The sequence below is a fragment of the Schistocerca piceifrons genome, chromosome 1 (assembly GCF_021461385.2).
Source record: "Schistocerca piceifrons isolate TAMUIC-IGC-003096 chromosome 1, iqSchPice1.1, whole genome shotgun sequence".
NCBI lineage: Eukaryota > Metazoa > Arthropoda > Insecta > Orthoptera > Acrididae > Schistocerca > Schistocerca piceifrons.
Genome location: NC_060138.1, coordinates 121,678,560 through 121,696,069, shown reverse-complemented (window position 1 = coordinate 121,696,069; position 17,510 = coordinate 121,678,560). Strand labels below are relative to the sequence as shown.

The 17,510-nt window shown below is 38.3% G+C and overlaps 1 protein-coding gene across 2 annotated transcripts in view; it reads left to right on the top strand.

Annotated features, from left to right (window-relative positions):
* LOC124789185 (1,5-anhydro-D-fructose reductase-like) overlaps positions 1-17,510 on the top strand; it is a 59,157-nt gene that overhangs the window by 18,892 nt on the left and 22,755 nt on the right. For both annotated transcript variants that reach the window (XM_047256489.1, XM_047256482.1), the window contains exons 3-4: positions 1,717-1,920; positions 5,672-5,922. In XM_047256489.1, coding sequence (XP_047112445.1) covers positions 1,717-1,920; positions 5,672-5,922 — 455 coding nt within the window. The remainder of the gene's footprint in view (positions 1-1,716; positions 1,921-5,671; positions 5,923-17,510) is intronic.

The window sequence follows — 17,510 nt, the reverse complement described above, 5'->3', positions numbered from 1 at the left end:
CCTCTAGTGACTGTCGCTCACACCTCATATTGAGCCAAGGGTTTTTTCTCTGACACCAAATGTAACAGTTCTGCCACTAAATGTAACTGGGTTTTCTCTGTTGATGCTAGTTAATTGTCAGGATGAGCATTACTGCAAAGGACATTTGATTCTAAAGCATTATGTCAAGGTGAAAATACTAAATTAATTAATTTTTCTCTCTTAACAACATGTGGGCAGGGTGGGTTCTTCCTTGGCTCGGGTATGAGGTAGAATGAAACAGCATTTTTACATAAGATAACTTTTATTGAAGATTTGTACAACTGTTTCCTTACTCGATGTTCTGGCTCGGAGAGCAGCAGCTGTGTCGTTTGCGAAGCCTTCTGCTGTGGCAGCGGCGGCGTCCGATTACGCGTGGCGGTGTGTATCTCGTGTCGCCGTCTCGCCCAATTGACTGGAGACGCGCAGTGCGAGGTGGCCCGTTTAATTATTGCGTGTGAAGTTGTGCATCGGATGGTGATACCTTGGATGTGGCGTCCCAGTGTTTCTCTTCTCTAAGCGACCGTGTGTGTTGTGCGTCAGCCAGCAGAGCGGCACAGCGGGGGAAGGCCAGTGTCCCGGACTCAAACAACAGACTCCCGCTTGCCAGTCTTTGGCTGTCAGATCTTCATCCCAGCTCACAGGTGACTGCTGATGTGAGACCGTCTCCTTCCCGTCCTCACGAGTCACCCGGGTATGTAAAAATCCGTCTTCAAATACCTTTTAACTTCTGTCTTCTGGCACCGAGGCTGCTGCTTGCTATTCCATTACAGCGGTGGACTTGGTGCGTCTGTGCATGATGTAGTCTCTTCTTGCATGACGGTCTTCAGCACCGAAACTGACTGAAAACTACTGCTACTCTTCTTCACTTCTTCGTCTTATCGGGTCCACTGCGTCTCGCGTATTTATCCACTTCAGTTCACTGGAGATGAACGACTTCATGGTCATTGCCTCGTCTGTCACGTTGAAAAGCTTCTCGAAGAATCTTCTTAACATCGGTCATTGGCTCTTGGAATGTAGGCAAGGGCCTTTGCTCACATGTGACAACTGAGAAACACGTGAGCTGGTCGGGCGATGCCCTGACGGCTGAATCGACAGCGTCCGCTTATGTGGGGAGGGCGATGGCTTCTTCTGTCACGTGAAAAGCTTCTCGAAAAATCTTCTTGACGTGAGCCGGTCGGGCAATGCCCTGACGGCTGATTCGACAGTTTCTCTTGAACGTGCTGTGCTGACTTGCAAGCGCCGGCCGTTCCCACTGCTGCTTTGTCCGTTGTTTGCCAGTGTGTAATTCTTCTAAACTAAACCAAGTTTTTCATTTAGTTTCTAATTTCTATTTCACTTTGATTTCACTAATTTATTTACCTATCTTAAGTACCACTCAACACATCTGAATGTTTGCGTGTATTTTTAATTTTCTTCAAGTCACTTGAGATTATTGTTTGCACCCATTCAGTTGTTCTTTGGCTAAATCTGCTATTACACAATTGCTCTATAATGAGTAATCATTTAAGAAAGGTCTAAAGTTTGACAATATGCAGTATATTTACTAAACTTCAGTTACTAAATACCTTTTAGTTAAACAATACCTGCAGTAAAAATATAATCAGATAGAAATAAAGCATTCATTATCATTATTCTGTCTGTTTTTTTGTTTTTAAATAAATGCATGTTTGTTAACTAATCTTTATTTCTATTTAGCTGCCACACATTGGTAATCGTGCTAGTGATGTACCAAAATATCTTGATAAATCATTGAAACGATTGCAGCTGAGCTATATTGATCTTTATTTGGTGCATATGCCATTTGGCTTTATTCCTGATGCTACTGGTGATGTCCCTGCTATAAATGCAGATGGAAGTTTTGTACTGGATCTTAAAACAGATCACAATGCAGTATGGAAGGTACGCTATTTTTGGACATACATATGTTTAATAATTATTTGTTATTAATTTTATTGTATTGAATGATACTATAATCTTAGTTTTGTTACATAATGTTCATTCTTGTGACTTTTATGCCAACAGATATACAGTAAATTCCTTTCCTTTTTTGCAGAAAACTGCAATTACATATTTTGTATGAATATATATTGCTTTGTGTTCAGGTTTTTAAAACTATGATACCATGTGCCCCATCACAATCATCAAAACTGACCTATTGTAATTTTATTATTGTTTGTGAAAGTTCAAATGTGTTGAGCACATGCCTTACATGAAAAAAAATCAGATTTTAGAAATGGCACCAAAAAATCACAGATCTCCCAGAACTTAAAAACTTATGGTTTACAACTCAATAGAGGTCATTTGATCACGTGATCTACGTTTCCACATTCCTGTAATACATTAGGTTAAAAGGGTCGCCGGTTTTAGTAACTATAAGCATTTTTGTCCATCTCTGAATAATTACACTTGCCATAAAGTATTCACCATACACCTACAAGTAATTTTCCTTGTGAATGTATTGCCTCCTTCATAGTACTCACATCCCTCACTAATTTTTTTAAAAGTGATTATTTTTCTTTGTATTCAATAATGCACAGAAGCTGATGGCAAAATTAAATATTCACTTTTCTACATTGATTTGATTTATTCTCTTATAAATGTCAGAAGTTGATTGTCTTCTGTGCAGTACGATAAGATATTCTATACAATGTATGTTACGAGACGAATGAAACACAAATACCTGATCACAAAGACAACCAATGAAGTAGTTTTGCTATGTCATCCAGCCACTAACAAGTGAGGCTGGAGAAAATGGGTTTAGCATTGGAGACCATATAACTTTGCTACTGTTGAAGGTTGAGAGTATTCCAAATATAGGTTACTGCTGTAGCCCTTTAGCAAGAACAAGTGTCTGTCATGGAAAAATGTCACCCATATCTGTTTCCGGTTAATAGAGGCATGTTAATTAAAACAGCCTTTCACAGCCGCTAGTACAACAAAATAGAGCTATTAAGTAATACTGGAGAGTGGAAAACACTGTCTGTATGCAGCCAGCCGCCACGGGGCAGGTCAGTAGTATCTACTGTAAAGATGGTGTCCTCTTCGCAAAATGAAGAAGCTTGTCGCATACTACAGTTACTCTATCAGGCTAGGGGTCACCTGACAGAAAAAACTTTTTGAAATTAAAGAAGCACTAATAATATCCTAGAACTTCTGCCATAGTCACAGGACATACCAAGTTACATGGCAGACAATGTAGTGTAATGGCTCTTGTGATAGGTTCACTTATTTTGAAGGCAGCTCACTGCGTGCCTTATCAGGGAGATGTCAGGTAATTTGCTTTGTGCTCAATCTTTGCTGATTATTGAATGCTACATATTGAATGAAGTGTTAAGTAACTAGGTATGACGAGTATGTTCATTAGATGCCCTAGAAACTCTTACCAAACTGCTTCTTAAAAAGGAAGGGTTGTTGTAACCGTTCTTTTTACCTTTCTGCTATTTATTTTGCTTTTTAACAAATGTTACAGATTTATTGTTATTGTTCACTATAATTTTACCCATATACTAATGCCATGTAGGCTCCTCTGTGTCTAGTAACTTTGAGAACTGTGGAGAGCTTTTCCTAGAGAAAGATCCACTAAAAGTCGTGGTTTGCGTGCTTATGATAACAGCTGTTTGCAGAATCTTATGGCGAATACCACTCATAAATAGCCAAATACTGACTCCATGTACCTGCCCTTGAGAACCATTTTGTACACTGTGTCATCCTCTGGTAATGGTTGCGTTTGGATGCAGCATGCGAGCGGGGCGGGGGGGGGGGGGTGGATGGAGCAGGATCAGCACACTGCTTTCACACATAAATAGTCAAATGCCTGATCTAATTATTCTTGGCTTTCAAATTATTTAATAGCTTATTATTTAATCAGTGAAGCTTATGAACACATTAACAAAGTTCTCATTGTTCCTCTGCAGTGGAATGTTTTCTGGGATATCTTCATTGCTACCAGCCCTGCATGATGTGTCCTTATGTGTTAGCAGTTCCTGTCCCCCAACTGGTTTCATAATAATGTTATCTTCCCCTGTCAGACTTAAGCTATTTTGGCTCAAAACTTTGATAGGTGATGAAATACGCCGATACTGGTAGTTTTGATATTTTTAACATAAGAATATTTGCACATTTCATGTAAATATTCCTACATTTACTCATGCTGACAAACATCTTCTCTGTCAGCCTTTGAAGGTCAACACATTATCACGAAAACATCTCTATATTCCAAAGACTCTTCAGAAAGTGAACAATATTTGATTGAAGTCCCTGTACAGCAGGTTTGTTGAATTCATTTTCCATGTTTGGCAGGTGTAGAGATCATTCTTGTACAGTACATTCTCCAGACCTAGCAGTGACAATGAACACAGCAAATTCAAGGCCTTCTGATCATTAAGTGGAAGAGAATATTTGGATATTGCATGCAGAAAATGTTGGATATGGTGACACTCATTCAAGAATTGTAGCACTCTTTAGTAAACATATTATGAATGTCAGGTCTGTGAGTTTTGTTTAGCATTTTGTAGTTGTGAAACTTATATTCTTTCATTAATAGAGGTGATCTGCTGCCACCACGGGTACACAGAAAAAAAAGTTTGACACTGTCTTTGAAGCAGATGTTTGTGATTATTTAAGTTCATGCCAGTACCCAGAAATATTGCACACAGTTGTGAATGAAATTGGCATTAGATGTTTGTATTAATAATTGACTGTGCACTGTGAGCATACCAGGTATGAAAATTTATCTGCAAGAACAACTGTTGCTTAGATATTTTTGTGAACGTTATGTAGGGCTTTCATTGGCAAAACTTAACACTGAAAATGAAAAATGGAATTCAGGTTATTATCTTGAGAAGAAAATTGTTGCCCACAATGTGTCCTCATGTTATTCTGCAGAAAACCACATAAATTTGAATAAATTACCTCATTCTAAAAATAGATGGATCTGGAAACAGATGGTGTAATCAAGTGGCTGTATTAATTGGCATTGTTCTCCTTAAAATAACCATAAATATTGATGATGGTGGTATTTTGGTATCTTTAGTGATCCATGCAGAACTACCACATGGACAGGTTTCTGTGTAACATTGTACTGAACCATCACACAGTGTACTTGCATTCCATCAGATAGACACCAACATTGGTGCATGATGAATGCCACCAGAGGGAATGTGATCATCATTTAGACTGCACCTGACACAGTGACGAAGAAACATCTGGTTGTTAAACATTTTGCAGATGATGAGATATACAAGCTGCTGTCATAGACTGGGCTGCCACATGGCATCAAGAAAGGCTATTTAAATAGGTATTGAAATACAATAAAGATTTCACTGTTCAAGATGGTGAAATAGGTGAAAGTTTGTGGCAAATGTCATAAATTTTTTTTATGTAGTCCACTAATAAATGTACTTGTATAATGCAACAATGTTCGCTTCACAGTGACTTTCAGCATATGATTATTATTATTTTTATTTCATTGTTCATTCATCCTGATGAAGTCTTCTAATTTTTCATGGCACAACTTTATTTTATTCTCAAGTGAACTACTTTTTTGTAAATAAATTATTTGACTTCAAAATTAATTGTTTGGTGTTTCCTTTGCCTGTGCCTGTCCACTATATAACAAGTATATCTTTCTTATTTCTTCTTCCTCCTGCAGGCCATGGAAGAGCAAGTTGATGCTGGTAAAACCAAAGCTATAGGAATATCAAATTTCAACATCTCTCAGATGGAACGTTTGATTGTAAATTCTCGTATCCATCCAGCTAATCTTCAGGTGGAAATGCACGCATACTTGCAACAAAAAGAGTTAAGAATATTTTGTGAAACGAATGGAATTGTGGTCACAGCATATTCACCACTGGGATCACCAGGAGCTAAGCAACATTGGCAGAAGAAATATAATTACAGGTATGGGCGCTCGCTATCAACTGTAATATTGTTATGAGGATGATACATTGAGTAATGCAACAATTTCTTTTAGCAAAAAATTTTGTTGTAATGAAATTAAACTTTCTGAGCCTCGGCAAACAAACTTCCTAATTTATATTACGTGGTTTCATTGTTTATTACAGCATTAACTGTTAGGTGTCAATTATAAAGTTAGCACTGTAAATGTTATTTGCAGAAGAAGTTTGTTTCAGAAAAGTTACTTTTGAAACAAGTTGGTTTTATCATTGGAGGCAACAAAATGAAATTGATCCATCTCCCATACTCTTGGTGGCTATGTTTAAAGACTGAAGAGCTGGTTCTATTTGACATACTGTTGCAGAGGAAAATGTTAAAATTCAGACAATATATAGACTTATTAAATAGTTTGGCTGTCCTTTTCGTCCAGTGCAAAACAAGCCCATACTCAAGTCGTGGCACCCAAGAGATAACTAGGCTATTCCACTTCTTCTTTTCTCCAGAGTTCATCGTATCTGTGACGAGAAGTTGTGCTGGGTAGTGGTCCAGCAACAGTTTGGCAATTGTGTGCTTGGTGCCTTTTGTGTTGTCAAGAACATTACATATCATTACAAAGAAAAGCCCTGTGTACCATCTTCCCATGACTCATGTAAACTTTGTTCTGAATATAGACGTACTGAGAGTGTTGGTGATTTTTGTTTCTGATGAAGATATTGGTTAGAATTTGACATCAGGTGGTAATTTAGAAAGTGATCATATGGTGTACATATTTTTTTTCTTAAATGTCTTAATCACAAAGTTTTTTGAACAGAGTTAATGGTTTCGTTTATACAATAGCCATCTTCAGAATCTATCACTCCGCTGCACTCACTTTATTTCTACACAGTTATGACTCGCTGCAGTGCAGCAGAATGAGAGGTTCCGAAGATGTTTCTTGTATAACTGAAACCAGCAATTCTGTTCAAAAATATTTGTGATCAAGACAGTTAAATAGAAAATTGTAAAGAGATTGGAAACCAATCGAGAAGCTCCTTCGATAAATGTGGTGTGCTGATTAACATCTACAATGAGATCAGATGGTATTAGATCAGTGGTTATTAGTCTGCCTTGTAGACTCATTTTGGGAATACATCGTGCAAGTTGGTGCACTGCACATTAAGCTGTATGAATAGATTGTTACTGGGATATTATGATGGAGCATCCACCATGTATGCTGCAGTGCAGATCTTCCTCCTCCTCCTTCACTCTCTCTCTCTCTCTCTCTCTCTCTCTCTCTCTCTCTCTTACTGGTGCACTGTTGCACTTAAGCTCTTAACATGGTAGTATAGTGGTAGCACAACCACTATCACAACTTCACAACTAGGTGCTATAAATACAAAGATCTGGAAGAAGATCACTCTAAAAATGTTTCAGAGCTTATTGGGCAGATCTTTAGGCTAAAATCAAGGGGAAACTATATTCTGATTAAAATTACTTCGTGATTGACAGGTGGCAGTCATGAGGATCAGAGTCACTGGCTTGTATGCAGTGAGCCACATACTCATGCAATTGATAGTTGCATGTGCACCAAAAATCAAACACGTTATCTACTTTATTGACTGCTGCCAACGTTTTGTAGATTGTAGAAAGGACGTGGGGGGGGGGGGGGGGACACTGCTGCTGTGGCAATGGTGATGTATTAAGATGCTGTAATCGTATGTTATAAACAGATAAAAGCAATAAAATGAGCATTCAGTCACATGTGTGTCACAGAGTAACAGATTATCTAAATAAATGGAAAAAAATTGCAAGGGGTGAACACAACTGAATTTTTGGTAACACGATGTACTACTAATGGAATCACTTTCACTATCACGTATATAATCACTAGCATTGTTGTCAGAATTTACTGAAACAATAAGTTGTTGTACATTCTTTTCCACTACACATTCATTCTCTCGTACTTAAGTTATTAATTCCTTTGTGTCTCTTACAACACCGTGGCCATCTGATGATGAATGTACATTTTTTGTTGGTCCGTGCCACATAACCCTTAGCTTGAGCCAAGCCCACATGAGTTCAATGACAGTTATATGATGGTGATTGAGGACTCTGTGGCCATACTTTCTGCCCATTCATCTACAGCAGAGACTGAGAGGTTTATTCTAAGCCACAAGATGCAGTAATTTATCCTTTTTATAGTTGTGTGGTATGGGAATGTTTTATTGTAGCAAGTCAATAATGTCTGTTTCTGGAAGCTACTATAGGTGCCTCACGAAGGATAAACAAATTACATGAGGTGTTTCCCATAATTATTACTGTAGGTTTACTCAAGTGAACAGCTGTGGTCCCCAGGACCTCCAGTCGAAAGGATGGACTTGCAAAACCTTATAGGAATGACGCTCAGATTATGCACTGCAGGATTTGCATTGTTATTAATGTCAATCCCATGACTTGCAGTTAGGTGCCACTACTGGTACAGAGATGGAGGGTCAAAACACAAGCATCAGTGTGCCTTATAGTTGCAGAAAGTCAACACAAGCCTGGACATGGTGAGCAGGGCTTTACTTGTAAAGCTGCCTCATCAAAATAACAGCAATAGTGCTGCTGCTCTTCATGAGTATTGACAAATTAAACCCCTAGGGTTTAAAAAACAAGTTCAAATTAACTGGTGATTTGTAAATGTCTTTGGGAAGAGGCCAGCAACCAATTGCGCCACAAATTTTTGAAGAAGTTCCTGTTGCCATGGCTGAAAATGCTGGGTACAATATGCAATCTTCCAGCAGTGCATGAGATGTGCCGTTACAGCTGAACCTGAAATGGTTCACCTGAAATGTTTCGGGCAGCAGTTGAGCAAATGTTAGTTTGGTTACAGGCTATCATGGATGCAGACGGTCATCACACTGAGTGATGTTTGTGAGGTTTATTTGTTATTTCTCTATTACATGTCCTTACAAATGTTCCCATAAAGTTTCATTATCCTATGGTCATTTGTTTCCATGGGAGCCCTCTCAAGTAGCAGAAGTTTAATTATAGCCATCGATGTACACATTGATCAACAACTAAAACCAAGGAATAATGATTTATATAAACCCTCTGCTTTTATACATTCATGGATGTAGAAATAAAATAAAAGTTTTCTACATTGATAAAAATATTTTATTAATATGTGAGCTATTAATTTTATGAACTCATTAAGAGGAGAACACAGTTTTCTTAGAGAAAAATAACAGTAAGCTTATTACATTTACTCTACATTGTAGTGAGATACGACTCTCCTTCCACGCTTAAAAACAATTTCAGTATGATGGCTGCATTTTGTGTACAGCAACATATGAACTAAAGTTTTTCAGAGCAACTAAAAGAGAGGCTACAATGTGAGACTATAAGCTGAGAAAGAGTCGAAGCTTTTAACCAAATACGAGTAGTTATGTATTATTGTGTGAGAAAGATTTTGTATTGTGTAATTGACATTATTCTTTGCAATATTTTTGTGCAGAAACTAAAATGTTTACCAAAGACTAGCATCAGCAGCAGACATACTTTTGTGTCTCTCTCTCTCTCTCTCTCTCTCTCTCTCTCTCTCTCTCTCTCTCTCTCTCTAACTATCTATCTATCTCTCTTTCTCTCTCTTTTTTAGTCATCAATCTTTTGACTGGTTTGATGAGACTTATCATGAATTCATCCCCTGTGCCAACCATTTCATTGCAGAGTAGTACTTGCAACCTACATCCTCAATTATTTGCTGGCTGTATCCCAACCTCTGTCCTCCTCTACAATTTTTACCCCTCTACAGCTCTCTCAAGCGCTATGGAAGTTATTCCCTGATCTCATAACAGATGTTCAATCACCCTGTTCCTTCTTCTTGTCAGTGTTCCCCATTTATTTCTTTCTTTGCCAGTTCCTTGGAGGACATGCTCATTCATTACCTTATCGGTTCACTTAATTTTCAACATTCTTCTGTAGTGCCACATCTCAGATGCTTTTATTCTATTCTGTTCTGTGTTTTCCCATAGTCTGTCTCACTGGCATACAATGCTGTGCTCCAAAGATACATTCTTAGAAATTTCTTCTTGGAATTAAGACTTATGTTCGATACTAATAGACTTCTCTTGGCAAGGAATACCTCTTTTTGCCAGTGTTGGTCTGCTTTTCATGTCCTCCTTGCCCTGTCCATCATGGGTTACTTTGTTGCCTAACCTCATGTACTTCGTGATCACCAATTATGTTGTTAAGTTTCTGGCTGTTCTCATTTCTGCTACTGCTCATTACTTTCATCTTTATTCTATTTACTCTCAACCCATATTCTGTACTCATTACACTGTTCATTCCATTCAACAGATCCTGTAATGCTTCTTCACTTTCCCTGATGATAGCAGTGTCATCAGCAAATCTTAACATTGAGAATTTTAGTCCGACTCTTGAACATTTCTATTATTTATGTCATTGCTTCTTCAACATAGACTGAACAGCAGGACCAAAAGACTGCATCCCTGTTTTCCACCATTTTTAAATCAAACACTTCGATTTTGTGTACCACTCGTATTGTTCCAGACCAAAAAATCCTATGAATGTGTCTCGATTTTTCTTCAGTCTTACTTCCATTATTGACCACAACATTGGAACTGCCTCTTTGGTGTCTTTACCTTTCCTAAACCCAAACTGATTGTGATCTAGCACATCCTCAGTTTCCTTTTCCATTCTTCTGTATATTATTTTTGTCAGCATCTTGGATGCATGAGCTGTTAAGCTGAATGTTTGTTAATTACTGCACTTGGTAACTCCTGTAGTCCTGGGCATTGTGTAGATGATGTTTTTACAAAAGTCTGATGGTATATCACGAGTCTCATGCATTCTATACATCAAGGCAAATAATCGTTTTGTTGCTACTTCCCCAATGATTTTATAAATTCTGATGGCACGTTATCTATCCCTTCTATCTTATTTGATTTTAAGTATTCCAAAGCTCTTTAAAATTCTGACTATAATACTGGATCCCCTCTCTCTTCCTTATCAACTCCTATTTCTCCTACCGTAATGTCACCTCTCCTCATAGAGACCCTCAATGAACTCTTTCCACCTATTCATCTCTCCTCTGCACTTAACAGTGTGATTCCCATTGCTCTCTTAATGTTACTGTCCTTGCTTTTAATTTCACTGAAGATTTTTTTGGGTTTTCTATATGCTGATTTGGTCCTTCTGACAATCATTTCTTTGTTGATTCTTCACATTTTTTATGTAACCATTTCACCTTAGTTTCCCTGCACTTCCTGTTTATGTCAACCTTAACTCACTTCTATTTCTGTATTCCTGAAGTACAAAAATGTACCTGGCAATTCAGGAATGTTTTTGCCTTATTGGCATAAAAATATTTCTATAGTGCCAGAAAGCAAAAATCACCACACATTTGGTGGTCCTTTCCCTTCCCTCCCACCCTTGCAGCCAGCTCTGCCTGGCCCCCTCCCAGCCTCTTCAGGCTGTGTCACCTCAGAAAGCTTGTGCTCACAGATCAGGCAACACAGTGAGTACATGGAACCAGAGAAACAGCTGCAATAGGATGATGCCTGGCTCCTGCCACTCAGCTCACTGAAATCTCAATCACAAAGTAATTTTAATTAGAGTATGCAGCCATTACTTTTTACCAAAGGCATGCAGCTCAACTGTATGGTTTAGTGATGACTGTATCCTCTCAGCTAGAATATTTTCGAGATAAAATAGTTCCCTGTTCAGATCTCCAGGTGGAGTCAAAGGGAGATGGACTGGCTGAAGTGGCTGACATTAGATATGTTGGTAATGTTCAAAATACAGTGGCAACAAGAACACAACATCTGGTCAGATGTGTACAGAGTTATCAACACAAAATCCAATATGTGTAATGCAGTAATAAGTCTAATAACGAATATGAAAATATGAATATAATAGGGAAACATTCCACGCGGGAAAAATATATTTAAAAACAAAGATGATGTGACTTACCATACGAAAGCACTGGCAAGTCGATAGAAACACAAACAAACACATACATACACACAAAATTCTAGCTTTCGCAACCAATGGTTGCTTCGTCAGGAAAGAGGGAAGGAGAGGGAAAGACGAAAGGATGTGGGTTTTAAGGGAGAGGGTAAGGAGTCATTCCAATCCCAGGAGCGGAAAGACTTACCTTAGGGGGAAAAAAGGACAGGTATACACTCGCACACACACACACACACACACACACACATATCCATCCGCACATACACAGACACAAGCAGACATTTGTAAAGGCAAAGAGTTTGGGCAGATATGTCAGTCGAGGCGGAAGTAAAGAGGCAAAGATGTTGTTGAAAGACAGGTGAGGTATGAGCGGCGGCAACTTGAAATTAGCGGAGGTTGAACACAGCAGACACTACGGAATTGCACTGAGACTGTAGCTGGTCTTTCACCTGTGTTACGCAGATGGCTGTGTATAGTGATTTCCTATGGTCAAAAGAATATTGACACAGAGATTTTGGAGCAAAATACACAAACTATGCAAGTCATGAGGCTGGTGCAAAACGTGTTTTGAGCAATTCAGTTCATCACATGAAACTGCTGCTAGTTTTAAAACCTGTCCTTTATACACTTCTACGTAGTTATTCAACATCATCACTCATTTACTTCAGTGAAGGATACAAATGATGTGAGTGAGGGTAGATTACAACATGGAGAGTTACAATGTCAAAACGATACTCCTTAAAATCAGAAAATCATTTTCTAGTCATGCTCTGGCCAATGGCATTATCCCCATACATGATGCAAATGTTTCTGGCTACTTCCACTGCTGTCACCCCTCTATAGAACTCAAACAGAAGAAAAGAATATGTCAGACATATTCAGAGTTCTCCACTTGGCACTCCATTTTCTAGTGTCCACAGCTCGACTCTCTATCTCCAAATGGCAATATGTGAATTCAAATAGCAACAGTGAACTAAAAACAAAAAATGACAATTGATAAATAAACCTATAGCAACCAGAATACCAACATGCAAAACAAATGGGATGACACTGCTTGCATACACTGTTTAGGCTGTCATCGTATTTCAAAGGGTAACTTCAAGCTTAGACTCTGTCACTTTATAGCAACAAGGCTTGCAAGCAAGGGAAGCTTCCTGTTGCATTTGGTGCCTGCGACATTGATATCATTTGAAGTTTGGGGGTTATTGAGAGACAGAAAACATTTGAGATTTTACTTGTAGAGGTTGCCTGCTGTCAACTATCTCAGTTGATGATCAACCTGCAACTAATGGCTAGTAAGTACCCCAAGGAAAACACAAAAGATCTGTTTGCTGCCATTTTGGAGGCAGCTGGGAAGGCTGTGTCAACTCATAGGTTGACAAGGGACCATCTGAAACTGAATGTGGATAAGCAGTGTCAGATTCTCTTTACTGATGATGACTGTATGATTTGTCTTGTATCAGCTGATTGTAGGGGCACATCTCAGGTATCAGTTCCTCAGGTCCAGCAGATGGATGGGCCAGTTACGTACAGACATTGTACACCTCTCTTCACAATTGAGGATAATTTGAAGGCTGTGCTGCATTGGAACAAGAGCCTCCTGTCTGTTGTATAACCCTACATCCAACATATTGGTGACAGGTTCACCTTTTTAGGCAAAGATATACAGGCACACAGTGCCAGTATTGTCGAACCTTTTCCCCCGCGGCAGGAATCATTCAAATGTAATTGCCTGAAGTATCTACTGACATGAATGATCCTATTAAGCATGGGGTTGTAACTTGTGGTGTATCATCGCAGGAATCTTTTTTGCACCCTAAATGACTTCAGAAGGTTCATCATCAAAGAGTGTGTCAGTCTCAACGGGTGACACCACAAACATGTTGAGAACATCATTTTCAGAAAAATCTAAGCATGTTAATAGTGTGAGGTGGAGCAAATGGTACTGAATGTAACCCAGCAGCAGTTTTTGATTCATGGATGTGCACTTTTGCACAGATTGTGTTTATTTTGGTTACTGTTTTTTTCTTTTTTCTTTTTTTCTTTTTTTAATTTCATGGTAAAGTTAATTTTTAGTTTCATAGGGCTTGTTCTTTCATTCCCTGACTCCTTCAAATGTAAGCCCAAACATTTGCTCAGGTAAGCAGATGGAGCAAAACTTCTTTAAAGCAGTTTATAGGGAATGTAAATGTACTTTTAAGATGTGTTCATGAAATTGACAAAAAGTTATTACAAGGAGAATCTTAGTAATGTGAGCAAAATTTCATTGCACAACTAATTGATAAATTCAAAGTGGGATATGCAGAAGAGTGTCAAGTGATACCCGAATGAAGTTTTGATGTATTTCCTCTGTTGTGAGACACCAAAGAACTGAAAGGAAAACAAGCTATTAGTTTAACTTTGAGAATCATAGCATATATAGGTAGAGAATATATGGCCCATCTTACATATTTTGTCATTAATAATATGTCTGTGTGAGAGGGAGAGTTATACAGTGATAGTTGTAACACTTTATCATAATAATCACTGTTCAGCCTTCTCTTTCTCAATCACAAAACTATGTTAGGAATGTGTATACAGACAGTATGTCTGCACCTGAAACTGAATAATCCTTCTTACAGAATAGTGTCAAAATTATTTTGTCAGTAATTGATTGTTTTTGTTATTACAGCTTAGTGTACAACATACCAAAAGTGGTATCCATCTTGCCATTACATTCACACTTTTTTAAGGATCTCTGTCTGTCTTTTTTTTTCTTTTCACAAATATTTTACAATCATCTTCAGGCCTTGTCTCACTTATTGCAGGCCCTCTCTGTCTCTGCTATCTTTTCATTTTGTTTGTTTCAGTCTTTGGTCTATCATTTTGTTTCTACTTCTAATTCAACCTATTGTGCTGTATTACTTAACCAGGGCTCCTGGATTACCATCCTCTTCCTTCCTTCAGAAGGACAGAGAAACAGTGTCAAGGTTCTGAAAGCCATCCCATTGTGCATATTTACCAGTCTGCTGCTGTTGGAAGTAGCTACTTTTTCTCCATCCTTGCATAGTTGGAAAAAATGTGTACGGTGACAGGATGGTTGACCTTGGAAGGAAAGTGCACAAATTGAACTTATGGTCATAGCCAATCAGATGATAATTTATGATAGCCATTGAGAATTGCTCAATCAAAAAAGATCTTGGTTCTCGCAAATATTTGGTATTTTTTAAAAATATGTCATGATTTCAGAGGTTGAGGGTTGGATTGGGATCTAATAGCATAACATAAATTGCTGCAAGTGAAATAAGCAGCAATGAAACTTATAATCTTGGTTTTCACAAATATTCGGGTGCCCCCCCTCTATGTGTGACTTCCGAGATGGTGGTTAGGGAGGGACCTAACAGCTCTGCTGAAACAAAATACCAGCTAACTTCATTCATGAAGCAAAATAAATTACCACCAAGCAATGTCATTTGCTACCCACATCAAACTCATGATTCTTCATGTTCACTTCTTGTCATTCATTGTGCAAACAATTATGGTTTTCATTGTTGCAGTTTGTTTCAAATTGACTCCCCTCCCCCCAATAGTGGTGATAATGCTTTTAAGACAATACAAATATACCCTTTTTGCATATCCTATTTTCATAATTTTCAGTTGCTTGCAAATGCATCAGGTCTCTCTGTCCTGTTGGTCACTAGTAGTGCTTGCTGGAGTTGCACATACTGTCACTCAATACTCCATATTCATGTCAATTCAGACCATGCTCTCTCTCTCTCTCTCTCTCTCTCTCTCTCTCTCTCTCTCTCTCTCGCTGTTTGCCTTCAGATCTATCTCTGTGTTAAAGTTTATCTTAATTTCCAAAGAAGAATGAAGTCGATCACAAAGCTAAAAAAGAAAGTTTTTGTAAAAGAATTGCAAACTTTTCCAATAAAAGTTTTCCTATCTTAGTTTTACATGCGGTTATAAATTTATAACTCATAATTCAATCTAATGGTCCCAATAAAAGTTTTCTCTATAATGGAAGTTCGGATGGAACATAAACAAGTATTTAAGGCCAGACCAACAGAAGGTAAAATGCTGATGGGCGAATAGATGAAAAAAACTTAAAGATGTTGTTTTCTAATTAGAGCAGTAGCTATTGGTATTTTCCAAGTCAGAGATTTGCTCTTTACTTTTGTTACACCACCTCCAGAACTCTATATTTTGTCATTTACATGCAATAATGAAAAAGATGTGTATTACAGGCAAATAAAATATAAGGGAAAGTGCATATGATAAACAGAATTTGTCATACATTCATAGCAGTCTGCCAATTTCCTGTATACACTCAAGCACTAGTGTGTGTATCACATATTGACTTTTGTAAAGTGTTTATTATTACCAACTATGTGAAAAATCCTGAAGCAACTTTTGAAGAGAATTTCATTATCCGAGAGCTAGCTGCTGTCTTTCACTTCTTCCTAGAAAATAAGAGGACAGTCAGAATTTCATGCATAAAACAACACTGCATAAATTTAAGTAAGACATCCATTATTTGACAGGGAAATATGTTTCTTAAGCCATTGTAATATGAAATGATAGAAAATAAATGAAAAAAAAAAAAAAGAAATTCTGTACGGGTGATTCCACTATGAAAGATTGCTTTGGTCTTAACATTTGCATGAAGTTGAAACTACAGTCGTACCTTATTTCCCATAAGCTAAGCTATAATAAGTACCTTCTTGGACAACTGGAATATAAAATATTGTGAATTTATTTACTATTTGTTTATCTTGTTCATATGTAAGTCTGGTATACTTCCAATACAAATATTTGTGGGGTTGTAGTTTTTGTGATTTATTCGCTGCTATGTACCTTCTAGCGGCTTCTGTAGCTGGGGTCACAGATGCCTAGGTGGTGGTGTTCAACTCTGAGGAAAGCCTGCTCAAATCCTGGTGGTGGATGAAATTTTCACCACCAGTATTTGGTGGGCCAGAGGAGGAAAAGTGTTGGCATAAACTTTCTGACTGCCAGTCTTCACACCAATGTTCTGGATTACATTCCAAAACTCTCCACAGTGCCTCATGAAGTGGGGGCATGTGACACTGTTGGTGGTGATCCATCCATCGGATGGAGATGTTAAGCTCAGTGGCCCGCTTGGGGCTTTTTGAGAAGAGTAAACTATTTTCGGGCACCAGGTTTCCCCCTCTCACTTCCTTCACCCATAAAAACACTGTACAAACACTTACTGCAATCATCTCCACGATGCAGGCACAAAATTGACACTACATAACAGGTCAGTGGAAGGCAAGGGCACACTGCCTCTGGTAGGACCTTGCCATGAGTGGCAGTGTGGGATTCCTGCATCTTCTCACCCTATGCTCATTCCCAAAGTATGGGACTATTGTATTCTGTATGTATTCTAACTGCTGCTCACATTTGTGTTATAGAATGAAATATTCACTGTGCAGTGGAGTATGCGCTGATAACAAACTTTCTGATAGATTAAAACTGTGTGCCAGCCTGAGACTCAGCTCAAGACCCTTGCCTTTTGTGGGCAAGCGCTCTACCAACTGAGCTACCCAAGCACGACTCATCCAGGAAGTCTCCATATCAGTGCACAGTCTAATGCAGAGCAAAAATTTCATTCTGGAAACAAGTTTATTATTGAATGATTG